Consider the following 15,486-nt stretch of genomic DNA (forward strand, 5'->3'; position numbering starts at 1 on the left):
AACCTCTCTTAGCCTGGGCTCTCACAAACGTGAAACAGTGATAAAACCAACCTCATCGGATTCTTGTAAGAATTAAGACACTGCATATGTGATGTCTTTTACACCATAGTAAGTGTTCAATAAGTGCTTGGTATTCTGCCTCCCACCCAAAATTCAGAACGGTTTAGGGTCCAAAACAGGAGAGACTAACTGAATTTAAAATTCTTTCTCATCCTTTAGTGCTAAAGGGCTTATATTCATAGTTTATTTCTTAGAAGTCTCAAATATTGCGTGGAAATAGATCTTTGTTTGACTCTGCATCAAAGAGCTGTTTCATAGAAATTCAGGTTGGTTTTCCTGTAACACTGATTTCAACAATCCCGATGACAGAATATGCCACATCTAAGAGGTGAGGGTGGGAGGGGGTGGCGTTAGAAAAGGGAACTTCAAAGGGCTTTAATAAGAATAAAATTCCCCCGGAGTTACCATATGTCCCATCTTTCCTTTCTTAAGAAAGGTCCCTTCAAGAGCTGGGAGGAGGAGCGGCCGTAGCGAGGGGTCCTCAGCTAGACAGGCCTTGGTATTATCACCAGATTATCGTCGCACATCACAGGGCTTGGGGCACGACGTATTTGTGAGTTCTGAACACAGATTCTGAAGTACAAAGAATCGAGATCTTCGTCTTTTAGCAGGTAGGGAAGGATAACATTTGGGGGGACTTTCTTCTTCAGGGATGAAAGTGAAACAGTAAGATTTCCTGGGAGAGAGAAGCAAGACTTAGGGAGGAGCCGGGCTTTGTTCCCATCAAAGAAGAAAAGAATGTTGGGGGGGGGGGCGCGAAAAAAACTAATGAGTTACTGCCAAGAGATTTAAACACGGATTATGTATCGGGGAGAGAATGAACACAATTGACTGTTTTGGCCGGCCTGTGGTGAAAACTTTTCCCATTATGATGAGGGCAGGGAGGGCCAGAGCGACTTACCTTTCAAGTGCTCTGTTCTGCAGTAAGTGTACAGAGGAGGCTTCTTTTCAGTAAGGAGCGGAGGGAGGCTTCTTTTCACAGGAATAATGAATGAGACAAAGCGGGAGCAATTCCTGGCCGGCACCACCTTGAGCACATTTGCATTTTCTATGGCAGCTGCAAAATGTGTGTAGTCCTGACAGTATTTGGTGCCTTGGAGTCAACAGCCTGGAATTTATAACCTTTCCATCCCAGAGTAGCCTGATGGGTCTCTTAAGGCTTCGAGAATGACCCGGTCCAAGTTTGTGATACCCGGAGGTATGGCAGGGCCTTGGCAGACAGATGGAGGAGATGGAAGGCCAGAAACACCGACACCGCAAAATCGCTAAAATATCTTTAGAGGGAAGGGATGTGGAGCAGAGCACCTCCCTCCCCCTCTCTCCGTCCTTTGCCTTGTGACAGTAAAGGGGAGGAAGGTAGTCAATTGCACTGGCATCTCTAGGCAACTAGAAGAAAATGTTTTGCTCTATTCTCATAATCTGTGCTATGCTTTCCAGGAGGAATCATTGATAAATATTTTTTGAATAACACCTGCATGCAAGTTCTGTTTACAGCACAGGGAATGAGAACTCAAGAACTCTGGTTTTCATGGACTTTAAACCTAGTGGAAAATACAGAATATAAAGTATAAAATGATACTTTACAATGCAAACCCATATATGCAAGGGCCAAATTGTTAGTGGCGTGTACAAAAACACAACTTCACAATTACCAAAAGAAAGTCTGGCGAGGGTGAGGAAAGAGAAATTAAAACACGCAATTTCCTGTGGGCCGGGCACAAGTGCTAAGCATTCATTACACCCTTTTACTTAATTTAACGCCTGTAGCTCTCCTTTGAGATAGGTATACCATAATACAAATGACAAAGCAGAGGCTCAAGAGGGGTCAGATATTTGTTCAAGGTCACAGAGTCCAAGGCCCAGGTGAGGTTCTAACCTGTGTCTTTCTGAAACTTACTGGGATTTGCTTTGGGCCTGATGGTTTAACGGTAGACGACCTGCAGGAGCTGGACGGGAGCCTGGGGACCCTCCGGTCCCAGTCTTTGTCAGCAAGTGTGGGGTTCTCAGGTCTTGCTCCATCGTGTACCCTCTTACGCATGCCGAACCGAGGCCCAGGGAGGGACAAGGACCTGCCCGAAGTCACAGAAGCACCTCAGAGATAGGTGCAGGATAGAGCACCTTGTCTGACTTCTGGTCCACAACGGGGCAGGACTGTGACAGAGAGGGAGGCGGGGAGAGCTGGGGAAGCCAGCACCATACTGAGAGCTTAAGAGCTTCAGAACTTTGTCATGCTTCCTTACCGTTTCCCCAGACTTGCCTCTTCCTCCTGAGGATTTCACAGCTGCTGTATCCATCCGTCTGCCTGCAGGACCAGCTGGGGTCCCCCTCCACAGCAAGTATGGGCAGACATAAGGCTGGGCAGGGGGCCTGTGGGTCTGAGGAACTCACCAAAGCAGCCGGAACACCCACCTCCAGTGGGCGACTCCGCTGGAAAGTTTAAGGGAGGAGGGGTGTCTCTCTATGTGCCTGTTTCTCTACCAGCAGAAAAGAAAAGGGGGTGTATATCAATTTCTAACGCAGAAAAATCCTAAGAAACTGCTTTCCTTAGAGTATTAAAAAAGAAAAAGAAATCCTTTCACCAGAAGCCCTACAGTTGCACAGGGAAGAGGGAACAAGGTAGAGAAAGCTGCTAAAATTCTTTAATATTCTTCTTCTGAATAGTTTTTTTTTCCCCATTCACTTTTATTCTTGTGAAACTAGATGGGGAGTGTGCGGTGGTGGGGGGGCGGATTAAGTTTGTTACAAAGATATGAGTGCAATAAGCAAGCTGGTAAACAGACTTTGACCCCAAACTTTCCCTTCAAAAGTAGTTAAACACACAGTGAACACGTCTCAACTTGGACTATTGTGATTAAGCAACTCAATCTAAAAAGATAAGGATTTAAAAATGTACCTAAATGGTTTCTAGATGTTTTCTTCTAGATGACTTAAAAATCAGAAGTTAGCAATTAATGTGGAATTTCTGATGATTCTCACACTCCAAAACTTTCATATATATGGCGGGGTCTCAAAGATGGTTTGACAACTAATGTGACATGAACCTCACGTTAAGAAAAACAAAAGGTTAAAAATGCGATCAGAGACTCTGGCCAAAAACATGTGATTCTACAGAACCGGGACACCCGTTTGGCTCTCCCATGGAGATTTATACAAAGGGTGGGTATTGCTCTCATTAATTCAGTGGATAAACAATAGGGGGAGGGTCTGGGTGATCTGATGGACAGCTTTTGGAAATGATCTTCTGCTTGGCAAAACACGGCAGTGATAATTTTATTCACACGGAAGGAAATTCAGAGAAGTGTCACTAAAACAAGAGAGGTAATTACAGGGCATGAATCAAAAAGCTGGATGGCACAAAATGAAGAGTAACTAAATTAGTCCCGTCACAGTCTTGAAATCTGGACTTAACAATTTCGAGAGAAGAATCTGACCTTTCATTTCTGAGCGACAAAGCCATGCGTATTTTCCCTAATGTTTCGTTTCCAACCTACACCATGGGCTTGGAGAACGACAAACACCGTTTACAGAGTGACAGCCCATCATTCTACTGTTGTTGCAACTCAACAGACTTAGAAGATCTCAAGAGTTGGAAGAGATCGAACCTTGCAATTCTCTCCGCAAAAATGAAATACCTTCGAAGGATCTTGGCAGCCGGTTGTCTGGACTTGACCAGCATCCTCAAGAGTAGCTTATTCACCCATTAACCCAAGCACTTACCCAGCTCCTGTTATGTCTCTGGCATAGTATTTGATGCTGTTCTGTTAGACCTTTGTTTAACTAAGCTCAAATCTTTCTTTCCTTCTACCCATTAGATCTAAATCCCTCCTAGCTGATGGCTTCCAGGCTGACCTTCTGAAGATGTTCTTCTCCAAGTTACACTTTCCCAGCTCTTCAGGAGTGACACACAGATCCCCTAGTCAGCCTGATAGCTTTTCTCATTATCTCAAAGTGTCCCTCCCATCTGTATAGAAATTTCCTAGTGAAGACTGATCCACACTGAAAGTGGGAATAACTGAGACCAATCACTCGTTCAAAAACTTATCTTTTATTAATATTGCCTTAGATTACCTTCTGACCAATCTAATTCACTGCCGTCATGCTTATAATAAACTAATGCTACCCCCCATTCTATCTTCCTCAAATCTTTATGAATGATGGGTTCCACTGTCCAATCTAACTGTATTACATCTGTAGTTAACGCACACACCTCACCTTTTAATCTGTAAAATCCAAAAGCATTTCATGTAACCAGAAGTTGAAGAAATGGAAGCTTAGACATGGCAGTGATAGGTTTTTCGTTTCTGTTGTGATTTTAAAAAAATGCCTATTTACACCACTGCAAAACAAAAAACAGGCTGCCTGTTGTTTTCACACTGCATATCGTTGATTCCATGCATTTTTGACAGTTCTTTCATACTTCTAACGCGTAGATCAATACCTCCGCCCCGAGAGGGTGAGGCGTTTGGTACTGCACAACACAGGTCAGCCCCAGCTTGCAGACATTTCCCCAGCTCTAACAACATCTAAGAGGCTCTGACCAGGCATCTGCCAGTTCCTCCACTGGCTATCTGGAGAAGCAAACAGGCGAAGACCTCAGATTCCTACTGAGTCCATCAACACTTCAACTTTCTAACCAGGAATCAGGGACACACACGCTCCTTGTTGTCCATCGTCTCGGGAGTCAGAGCAACAGAAACCTATCAGTAGTAGATGTGAAGAGATCCTAACGCTTCTGCAATCAGAGTACAAACCAGGGTCTGAGGGTACCCTGAGAGTCTGGAGGGGCTCTCTCAGCCATGAGTTTTACTCAGCACCTGAGTAAAACAGATATAATCAGCCCAGCTGCTTAAACATTCAACTTTCAAAGTGAGTGTGAAAACAACAAAATTGGATAACTGGGCAAAATATTCATGTGATATATGCCTACTACCTAAGTCCTCAAAGATAACAGGGGCTGTTTTCCATTTGAATAAAATAATGCAGGATTAAATGAGAATGAAATGTACAATGAACACTATACTGAAGACAAAATGCTGAGATCAAAAATACTGTGAGACCAACTCAGAAAATATAACGGAAGTCAACAGATAATATGATTTGATATGCAAATAAAATTACAGCCAACTAGTGGATTTTTATTCTTTCTCTTAAAATGCTTTTTCAATGAATGGAATTTTAAACCTCACACTGTGAATGACCATTGTTTTTATATATGAGTGGCCTCCTACAATTTTAAGCCTTTTCTATTATGTCTTCTCCAGTCTTTTAACAAAATTAAGTTTAAATCTGCAAGGACTATTATTAGAAAATCATGCCGCCCAATCCTATATCCATTTTACCACATTAATGTAGCACATTCCCTCTACATATGTAGCACAGTGTAGGCTTTATATGGATTTTTTACGTTAGCATTCTTTAAAAAATTACTCTAACAGAAAGCTGCAGTTTAAGCACACTCTTTCAAAATACCTAATATCTCACCCTTTTCAATTAAACTTACAAAAGAGTATCGAATACGAGGAGAATTTTAAAAACTATGGTTCCATCGAATATGTTGTTTATAAGTAAATATAAGGTGTAATAATAATGCAACTAATCGAAATCCTCACATTCTTTCTTTCTTCAGGCTTGACTAAATGAAAACTTGCAGTGAGTGACACAACAATCTCACAATTTAACTTCTTCGGCGCAAGTTAAAACTGATTTTATTGTGGCTTCCAGTTCTTCTGCCAACTATTAAACGCATAACACCACTCTCTGAGTAACTGGAATGAAAGATGTCTTATAAGTTAAAAAATTACTGGATGCTATCCAAGCAAAGAATTCCTCGCTGTGTGCAAATCCAGCATTTCAGTGGGGGAATTAACATCGTTATATTAACAAGCTTAACATTCTGAGGATTTTCTAATCTTCTAATTGTCTAAAAGGATGAGCTCCCCAAACGCCTCACCTTCCCTACCTCCTCCCAATACAATCTCCCATCTGACATTACCAGCTCACTCCTTCAGCCACGACTTACTTACCCAGTGAGGAATCGCTGATGATTTCATTAACTCGAATATATACTGACCACTTTGTACAATTTCTACATCCTTAGCAATATTAAATACCCTGCTATGTAGGCATTTAAAAGAAATCATAAAGAATAAGCTCAAAGCACATGAACATGGCAGCAAGCAGGATAAAATAAAACCTTTGGCCAAATCAGCACCAAAATCAGCCATTTTCGTTAAGACTCTCAATATGTGAAAGGCTGAATCTTTGGAAAGGCTGTATTTTTTCGGTGGCCCATTAGATTGCTCCAAAGAAACAAAAATGTAAAGAGCTAAAAGATAAGTTAAAAAAAAAAAAATAATAATAAGCAAGAGCAACAGAAACTTTCTTAAAATGTCTTACTCTGCAAACTTTAAAGTTATACAAGAAATAAATCTTTAGACCTAGAACATCCAATTAATAGTCTTGTGAATTCTTCTAGCTTTGTATATGTAAGGGCTACAATACACAAAATATAAAATATGCTGTCATTATTTTTAGGGGGAAGATAATGAAACAATAAATGGAAGACGCACTGGGGAACAAAAGTCCCCTCAAACAGGGTTTATGTTCATCTAAGCACAACCGTGGGTGACCCATCACACAGACCAGAGGCTCGTAAGAGGCTGAGATTTTTCTGGATTTACCAAAGAAGCGCAAAATTGTTCTGGCTTTCAAATCAGGTATATTTTATTAAACCTCCCTTTTCTGAAAACTGATCATCCAGAAAACTCTCTATAAACCATACTGCTTAATTAATCGTAAAATCTATTCCCACCTATGGTGAGAGATGATTAAAATGCTTTTTCTGCAAAAGTGACTTTGGACTGGTGCCTATACCAGAAAAGATATTACACAGGATCCATACACATAATTTTTTGAAAACAATCTGATGTCATAAACACAATTATGGGACATCTGCTATTTACAGGGCATTAATCTAATACTGTAAGGTTTAAATGCCCTCACTATACAGTATCAAAATCACACATGCAAAAAAATCACCCACTGGGGAAACAACCGTCTGTTTATTTAGCCATCAGACATGGAGAAAGGTTAGAAAATGAGAACTTCCTAAAATGTTGGTGGGAGTATGGATTGGAACAGGGTATAATATTGGAAGGCAATTTGCCAATCTCCGTATCAAAAGCATTAAAATATGCATACCCTTTAATGAGAAATTCCACATCGAGGAGGGATGGACTCATGCAAGATAACCATTAAGACAAATAACAGGACTTTTCTGAAGGGGTATGGACAAGAGACCAAATATACCATCCTCTCTCCTCTTTCAAGAGTCTGAAGGCCAGGCTGGCAAAGGTTGAGTCCTATAGGAAGTGGATTGGGCATGGTCAGCCCGAGTCTCTTTGCGGCCACGGGGAGTCTACAAAGCACAACTGAGTGCCATGTCACAAAAATAAAGCTCCAAGAACTGTAATATCCATATAGTGATGCCCCTTGTGCAGCTCAGCAGATCCTACAGGGAATTAGGGAAAAGCAAGAGAGCTCCTTGCAATCAGCCCTGCAGATGTATTATAACGAAGATAGAGACGGACACTAAACGAGGTCAGACAACTGCTCAGCGATGCAATGATTTTACTTTCCATTACACCAAAAATGACTTGAATATTTAAATTTGATAAAATAGAAAACTCAACTAGTCTGCTTTTTTTTAAACAGCAGTTACAAAGAGCGCACTGAGTATCCCCATTTACCCTTTGCTCAAAACTACATTACTATAGTACTAAAATCTTACATTACTATAGTACATTTGTCACAACTAAGGAACCAACCTTGGTACATTACTATTAACTAAACTGCGTAGTTTATTCATATTTCACTAGTTTTTCCCTAATGTCCTTTTTCTGTTCCAGGAACTCATCCAGGATCTCATATTACCCATTTAGCCCATCATGTCTCCCAAGCCTCCTCTGTCTGTAACAGTTTCTCAGACTTTTCTTGTTTTTGATGACCTTGACAGCTTTGAAAAGTGCTGGTCAGGTATTCTGTAGAACGTCCCCCCTTGAAGACAAAACTACTGTCTAATGTTTTTCCCCTGAGACACTGGAGTTATGGATTTGGGAGGGTGGGGGAGATGACAGGGGTGAAGTGTCAATTTCATGACACCATATCAAAGGTACGTGCTGTCAACTCCACATGGAGGATGTTATTTAGTTTTGATTACCTGGTCGAGGTAGTTAGTAATTGCCAGGTTCTTCCACTATAAACTTTCTTTTCCATACTCTAGTCTTTAGAAGTAAGTCACTGAATGCAGCCACTCAGGGAGTGGGGAGTTAAGCCTCATCTCCTAGAGTGGAGAAGTATCTACATAAATCGTTTTGAAATTCTTCTGTATGGGAAATTTGTCTCTACACCCGTTTATTCAATCATTTATTTATAACAGTGTGAACTCATGGATATTTATTTTTTATTTATTTTGGGTTATAACCCAATACTATTGTTATTTATTTTGTTGTTCAAATAGCCTCAGCTTTGGCCACTGGGAGCAATTCCAGGTTAGCTCTGGTGTCACTTTGACATACCCCATCATTTTGTATTTTGAATACTTCCTCACTTTCTTCTCCATATTTATCAGCAAAAGTGCCTTACTTAAGAAAAAAAGGACCGTTACAGAAAAAACTGTGCCCTCCCCCTCCAATTCATGTTAAACTCCTGGCCACCAGTACCTGAGAATTTGACCTTATTTGAAATAGTCATTGGAGATGTATTAGTTAAAATGAGGTCGTACTAGAGTAGGGTGGGCCATTTAGTCCAATATGATTAGTATCTTTACAAAAAGGAGACATTTAGACACAGACGGCACACCAGGCGAACACCATGTGAAGATTGGGGTGATGCTTCCATAAGCCAAGGAATGCCCCCAAATGCCAGCAAACCACCAGAAGCTAGGTAAGAGCTAGGTGACAGCCTCAGAAGGAACTAACTCTGCAGACTCCTTGATCTTGGACTTCTAGCCTCCAGAAATGGGAGAAAATGAATTTCTGTTGTTTTAAGTCACTCAACAGTTGCTTTGCTATGGCAATATAATAAAGGGCTAATGTCACTGAGCTCTGCATTTCAATTAAAAACGAATGTGGTATCCAAAGAAGCAGGTATAGGGTAACATTCTAACAAACATCCAAAGAGTACACTGGAAAACAGAGGCATGCGTCTATAAGCCACAATACTTAGTATTTTACTGGACGAGGACAGGGTTTTCAGATGCCCCATTTCCTCTGCAGTTTTCAGCCACCTGCAGCTTGGCTCAGAGCGCTCCTTGCCAAGCACACCTGCAAGTACTAGCAATAACCACCCATCGCGTATAATCGCCATCTTCAACATGCTAAGTACCAGCTCCATGAAAGCCAAGCACTTCCCAGGTGCCCCACACAGCAACCCTGCAAGGCGCTGACAGGTGATTCCCTACATCACAGGGGATCCATCCAGATAACGTCGAGTCAGCATTTCTGGTCCCCATCTAATGATTCGCTTTCTCGCTTCGTCTCACTTCATACTTCCCCAAGTAGTGTTAGCAAGTGGACCGACGGCTTAGAATGGGAGCTGAACATCATAACATTATAAACCATACAAATACTGTACAATCAGCCAGTACTTGGTACCTGCAGCCTTTAGGTGAAAGGATTACAGTCCCCGGGAAAGACAAAGTGGCTTGTTCTCACAGAGTTAAGACATGGAAGAGGCAGGCTAGAATCTGATATGTCACCTCACTCCACATCCAGTGACCTTTACGGAGGTGAAATCTGAGCACCCGCATGGGTAAATACGGAAACATTTTTCCCCTCAGTCAACTGGGAAAAAAGGAACAGGATCTGAAGTATTCATTTGGAAATTATTTTCATTACAAAAAGTCAGATTTGTCTGCATTTTTATGCCTATATTAAAAAATCAAATGTAGTCATTAAGCTTAGGACAGCTCAGAAAGACTCTCGCCTGAGTGTGCATTCCCCTGCTCTGCTATAATCCTTCAAATTATTAAATAACGACTGCATTTCCCTTGGGGTCACGCTTGGCAACAAAATACTGGTCTAAAATGAACCAATGAGATGACCTGGCGAATAAACTTACATTAACTTCCCAGAAGCAAAAGGATATGAAATACTTCCGAGGTACGAACTGGGGAGGAAAGTGAACGGTGTTCTGCGGGGTCTGCAGGGTGGGGGAGTAGAACGACAAAGGAACAAGAGGATCTGGGAAATATTCCAATAACCAGTAGCTTCTCCTCCCCCACCAACTCTGTATATACCAGCAGTGCTCCACTCCAGTCCCAGTCCCTTCCATTTGAGGAATGGCCACAGCCACAAGAAGAAAACCAAGCATATGGCTCTATCCTTCTGGATATTTCTACAATGTTGGCTGGGTTGCTTTGGAAAATCCCATCTTATCTCCTACAGCTATTATGACCTCAAGTTGTCATTTCCAATAAAGTATGCTTCCACTGATTTTTATGAACAGAGACAAAAGCTGCTACAACCTTTCTTTTTCCCCCAAAATCTTTCAAGCCAACTGTAGTTGCTATGTAGGGTGATTTGTTTCTAAGGCAACAGCGTATATCTCAGTACTAATGGCCTGTCCTTTTGCCAGGCAACAAACAGTCTTGTGATGCAACTGCACCTGTCTCGGCTACGCGTTGCTATGGAGACGCTCCAGTTGCCATGGCTACCATCACGCTAATCGCCTAGCGAAGGCAGACATACAGCAGTCTTCTCAGAGAGCCCAGCTGTTCCTTCCCGTCTTTTGCTGAAGACTGATTGTCTGGGGCCTGTGATGGAATGCTTCTCAACTGAGATGCACAAGAACTTCATTAATGCTGTTGCGGAGGATCACGTTGCGCCCCTTTCTGTAGAACACAGGACTAGAGAAAGACTCTGCAAAGCAGAGGCCTGTAAAACTACTGAAACCTATGAATTCATGCCATTCCTCGTTGACATAAGCTCATAATCCAAGGTTAATTTCTTTTACCTCGGTGGTTACAATAGAAACATTTCTATATGTTAAAAGAAAATTTTTTTGGAAGGTTGAGGGATGTATGTCAAAGCCAAGTACTATATAAGATAAGATCAATTTTAAAATTTGGTTCTGTGCTATGTGACTATATTTGGGGGATCTCTAATATTAATAACACTTTTTAAAAAGTGACAAGCTACACATCCTCCCCTCCATTTACGTCTTTGTAAAAATGGTACGCATGACCCAAGACCTCCCTGCCTCAAAACCAATGGGCATATGAGGAGAAATAAAAGTCTCCACTGTTCTCTGTTCTCCTTGAAAAGGCAAACACCAAGTAACCACAACAAAATGATCACTCAGGAGCACCGTGCACATGGTGACCAGAATGACAACAACTGGGTGAGTTTTTCAGGGCACACCTGTAGACTCCTGGTCAGATGACGGGAAGACAGAATCGCTTACGAGACTCATTTCTGTACTTTTATTCCAACAGATGGTGACACACTGAGATGCTAAAGCTGTCAGCTTTTCTTTGTCAACGCTTCTGCCCTCCATGAAGTCTTCTGGAACCACATGCCTCCGAAGCAGCAAACGTGGTAAGTTTGTAAGAAATCTAACAATGAATATACCTCAAATAATACTTAACTTCCTTCTCACTTACCTAGTTATTTTTAAAATCATACAGCCTATTAAATTAGTTTCAGTGCCTGTCTCTGTCAAAATAAGGCAACTTCAGTAGACACATAAAAACAAGGAAGTCCAAACTGCTTACCTTTGATATGGCTGAGGAGAGGCGGGAGGTGTACTGAACACGTGTGGGTACGGGTGATAAGGTGTCTTTTTCAAAGCCTGAATTAGATTTTGTCTATACTCTGGGTCTATGCACCACAATGACCCTTTCCCAATACTCTGCAAAGAAAATTAAAAAACAAAAGTGATTAATACAGAAACATCAAGTATTTTTCATTGAGTAGATATACAGTTATTATCATAGTTACTTACTGTTAAAAGACTCAATTATTTGTTGTTTGCCAGCCTTAAATCTTGTAATAAATATTGTACTTGGACAACAAAATACCATAAAATGCACTTTAGCTTTTTTCGTATTAAGTCTGACAGATAAAAGGAATGTGTTATTACTAGGTGATGCTAATACAATAATGTTGCAATTTTCATATCCTAATGACCAAAAAACTTAGATTTATTATTTTTCAGTGTCAACTTTGAAGAACATGTACTCTCTTCTAAAAATTAATTAATTTGTCAGATTTCAAACAATGAAAGGAAATACTCCATCACTGCTTTAAAAATCCAAGAGTTCCATTTTTAAACCATATTACACTGGTACTACTTTATAAAAATCAGAAAAGTTTTCCACTTCTTTTTTCTTACTTACAAAAGTATAACATTCAAGCTTCAAACAGAATTCTGTAATTACCTTCCCCAAAGAAACAAAAGAACTCAGGCAGCGGTGGTAAACCTATGCCAAAATTCAGTATTTATTTTTTGGATTCCTCAGTTCAGAGTACTCAGCTACAAGCCTAAATGAGTTGAATCTTTAGATGTCAAATGTAAAATGCAAATTTTATAAACCTGGTTCCATGGAATGAGGAAGACTTGCTGAAGCCCACTTTCAGCTGGAAGCTTTTTGGTATGTGGACAGCATTTTGTTTAAAAAAAAAAAAAAAAAGTTAAGTCCTTCCTGTGAAACCCAGTGGAACTGCAGAAAGCTGATGGTCAGTCCTGCTTTGACCACTTTCAAGTGACAGAACGTGCCCAAGCTGTTTGATAAGGTCATATGTAAAATATTTACTGATTTAGAGAGAAGTCAAATTACATAAACCTATGCCCACCCATGCTTCCAGCCAACAGACTCCTATTTTCAGAACTACTCTTTTACAGAAAGATTTAGAAAGCAAACAAGAAAATTGCTTAACTATTATAGGGGGGAATGAAAATCTCATAGAAAGAAAGTACTAAAAATAAGTGATTCCTAAAATCTTTAAAGAAGCTTTTAAAAATGTGTATTATAGTTATCGGTTCACCAAAAAATTTACTTAAACTTATTTACAGAACACAGTATAATTCTTTACTATCAATAACATCAGCAAGCTGTGTAACTGGAATTAACTCTTTGTGGTGCACTGAGAACAGGGAATTGTTCAAAACCAAGGTCAGGGGGCTGGGGCCCCCACACCCCAGTCACCCATTCCCAGGCACAGGCCTGACCCCAAACACAAGTCCCAGTCAGGCTGACCTGCCTCAGCTAAACACCAAAGTTCCCAGTTTAATCACCGCACTGTTTAAAGATGTGAAAGATACCAACTTCAGAAAACTCAATATCCGCATATGGCTTTCCTTTCATGTATCCATTTTCAAGCCCAGAATAGTTTGGGAGAACTGATGAGACTTTCTGAGTAAAGCAGGCAGGCCACCAAATGATCTGCCGAGGACCCTCCGTTCTTTGCTTTGGGAAAAAACACTCAGCATGCTTTTCAGAAGAAAGCCAAAAGCTAGGGGTGGAGAGGTGTAAGGGAGGAAAAAGTAGACCATAACTGCCAAATCTGGATAATGCAAAACAGGGGTCCTCAACCCCTGGGCTGCAGACTGGTACCAGTCTCTGTGGCCCGTTTAGGAACCAGGCCGTACAGCAGGAGGTGAGCGTTGGGCGAATGAAGCTTCATCTGCAGCTGCAGCTGCTCCCCAGCACTGGCATCACCGCCTCAGCTCCACCTCAGATCATCAGGCATTAGATTCTTATAGGAGCACCATCTCTGGTGCAGAAAAAGTTGGGGATCACTGCTGTAAAACAAAGCACAAACACCCACAGAAGTCCATAACTCTTTAGCAACGGGAGTCCTGGCCTGACCACATCAGAGCTCCCTATGGAGCCCAGTGGGACCTGCCTCTCTGATCCACTTAAACACAGGGCCCAAACCAAGCTACCCGGAGGGCTAGGGCCCCATACAACCTGAACACTTCTGCGAAGAGCTTATCTAAGTCCTGGGAACCTAAAGACTTTTGTTTTCATCAAGGTGGCTTTTGGGGTAGGGTCGGTTAATCTTACAGGGAGTAAAAAATATGACAAAGAAAAAAAAAGGACAATTGATCCTCACAGTGAAACAATAATAGGCCAAGACTGTGGTTTCTCCCAACCCTGACCTAAGTACCTTATTTATTATATTACAATACTATTTACAAACTAAGTGGAAAACCACAGGATTGAAGGGGACATTTCACAAGGTAAGTGATCTGGGTGCAAGAGGCAGGTGGAGTTACAGTAAGAACAAAAAGTTCTGGAGCAAGACATTTCCTGTGCAGCCTGGGAAAATCACAGTCTCGCAGAAAGTCTTGGCTTGCTCATTGGCAAAATAAAGACCCCTCAGAGATTGGTGCCAGGCCCAAGGATGGCACAGTGACAGCCTCCACAGGTACTCAATAAACGACAGGCGGTGTCATGAACATCTCCTTTCTGACATTAGAAAGGGAGCAAAGCTGGCTGTAAAATGCCTTTTATTAAATCAAATCTGATTTCCCCAAAGCCGTCCATCATAAAACAGGCATGGAATTCCAACAGTCCCGCCGGGAGGGGCCTTCGGCAAGCTGCCGTGGTGAGCCAGGAGGGAAGTAAACTCTACTCGTGGGCTGTTGGTCCTGGCTTAGACCTGAAGAAGCTTTTCTGTTTTCAGACTCCCCTTTATTTCCATCACCCCCCACATCTGCCTGTGTCCTCCTCACTCCGTGTCCTCTTTACTGTAAATTCTCCTTTGCTCAGGAAGCCAATTCTGACTTACAGCCTAGCTGCTAGAGGTTTTCTTTTGCCCAGTTTTCTTCGGCACAGAGATCATCAAGCTAAAGTTTAACTGCAAACTCGGTCAGCACATATTCACGAGAGTCATTCACTGCAGACATCCGCCCAAGCTTTGGGTCACAACGGTTCCGACCCTGATCAGTCCTGCATTTTCCAGTGAGAGAGGTCTGGAACTGCCATTGGGTTTCAGTATCTTGTACTTAACAATTTCCAAAGAGCAAAAGTGAATCAACGAAAATATAAAAATCTTCAAGACACACCCATGAAAACATTATCAATCTCTTTAATCCCTGCAATAATCCGACAGCGGAGAAGGCTAGGCTAGGCAGAGCGTGGTCAGAGCATGAAAGCAGCTGGCACTGCGTTTTATTTGCAAGCATTCTGCTTCGTTTCCTGCAACAATTTAGAATAGTGAGGAGAAAAAAAAACTGACTTGAAAACTTTTAAAATGGAAATACACAGAGAAGAAGATACTTGACTTTCCTAAGCCAGGAAAAATTGCATTTAATGCTCCTAACACAGGAAAGAAGGGTCTAATTTGATTATAGTTATATATTATGTTTAACAGAGCTTTTAAAAATATCTGCATTTTCTTTAAAGAATATAGATTTTTT

General features: G+C 41.4%; 1 protein-coding gene across 2 annotated transcripts in view; it reads right to left on the reverse strand.

Moving 5' to 3' along the window:
- Positions 1-15,486, reverse strand: part of LOC105290144 (forkhead box protein N3) — a 166,072-nt gene that overhangs the window by 102,121 nt on the left and 48,465 nt on the right. For both annotated transcript variants that reach the window (XM_023528847.1, XM_023528846.1), the window contains exon 3: positions 11,834-11,970. In XM_023528847.1, the coding sequence (XP_023384615.1) occupies positions 11,834-11,970 (137 nt within the window). The remainder of the gene's footprint in view (positions 1-11,833; positions 11,971-15,486) is intronic.

Source organism: Pteropus vampyrus, unplaced genomic scaffold (assembly GCF_000151845.1).
Source record: "Pteropus vampyrus isolate Shadow unplaced genomic scaffold, Pvam_2.0 Scaffold32, whole genome shotgun sequence".
Classification (NCBI taxonomy): domain Eukaryota; kingdom Metazoa; phylum Chordata; class Mammalia; order Chiroptera; family Pteropodidae; genus Pteropus; species Pteropus vampyrus.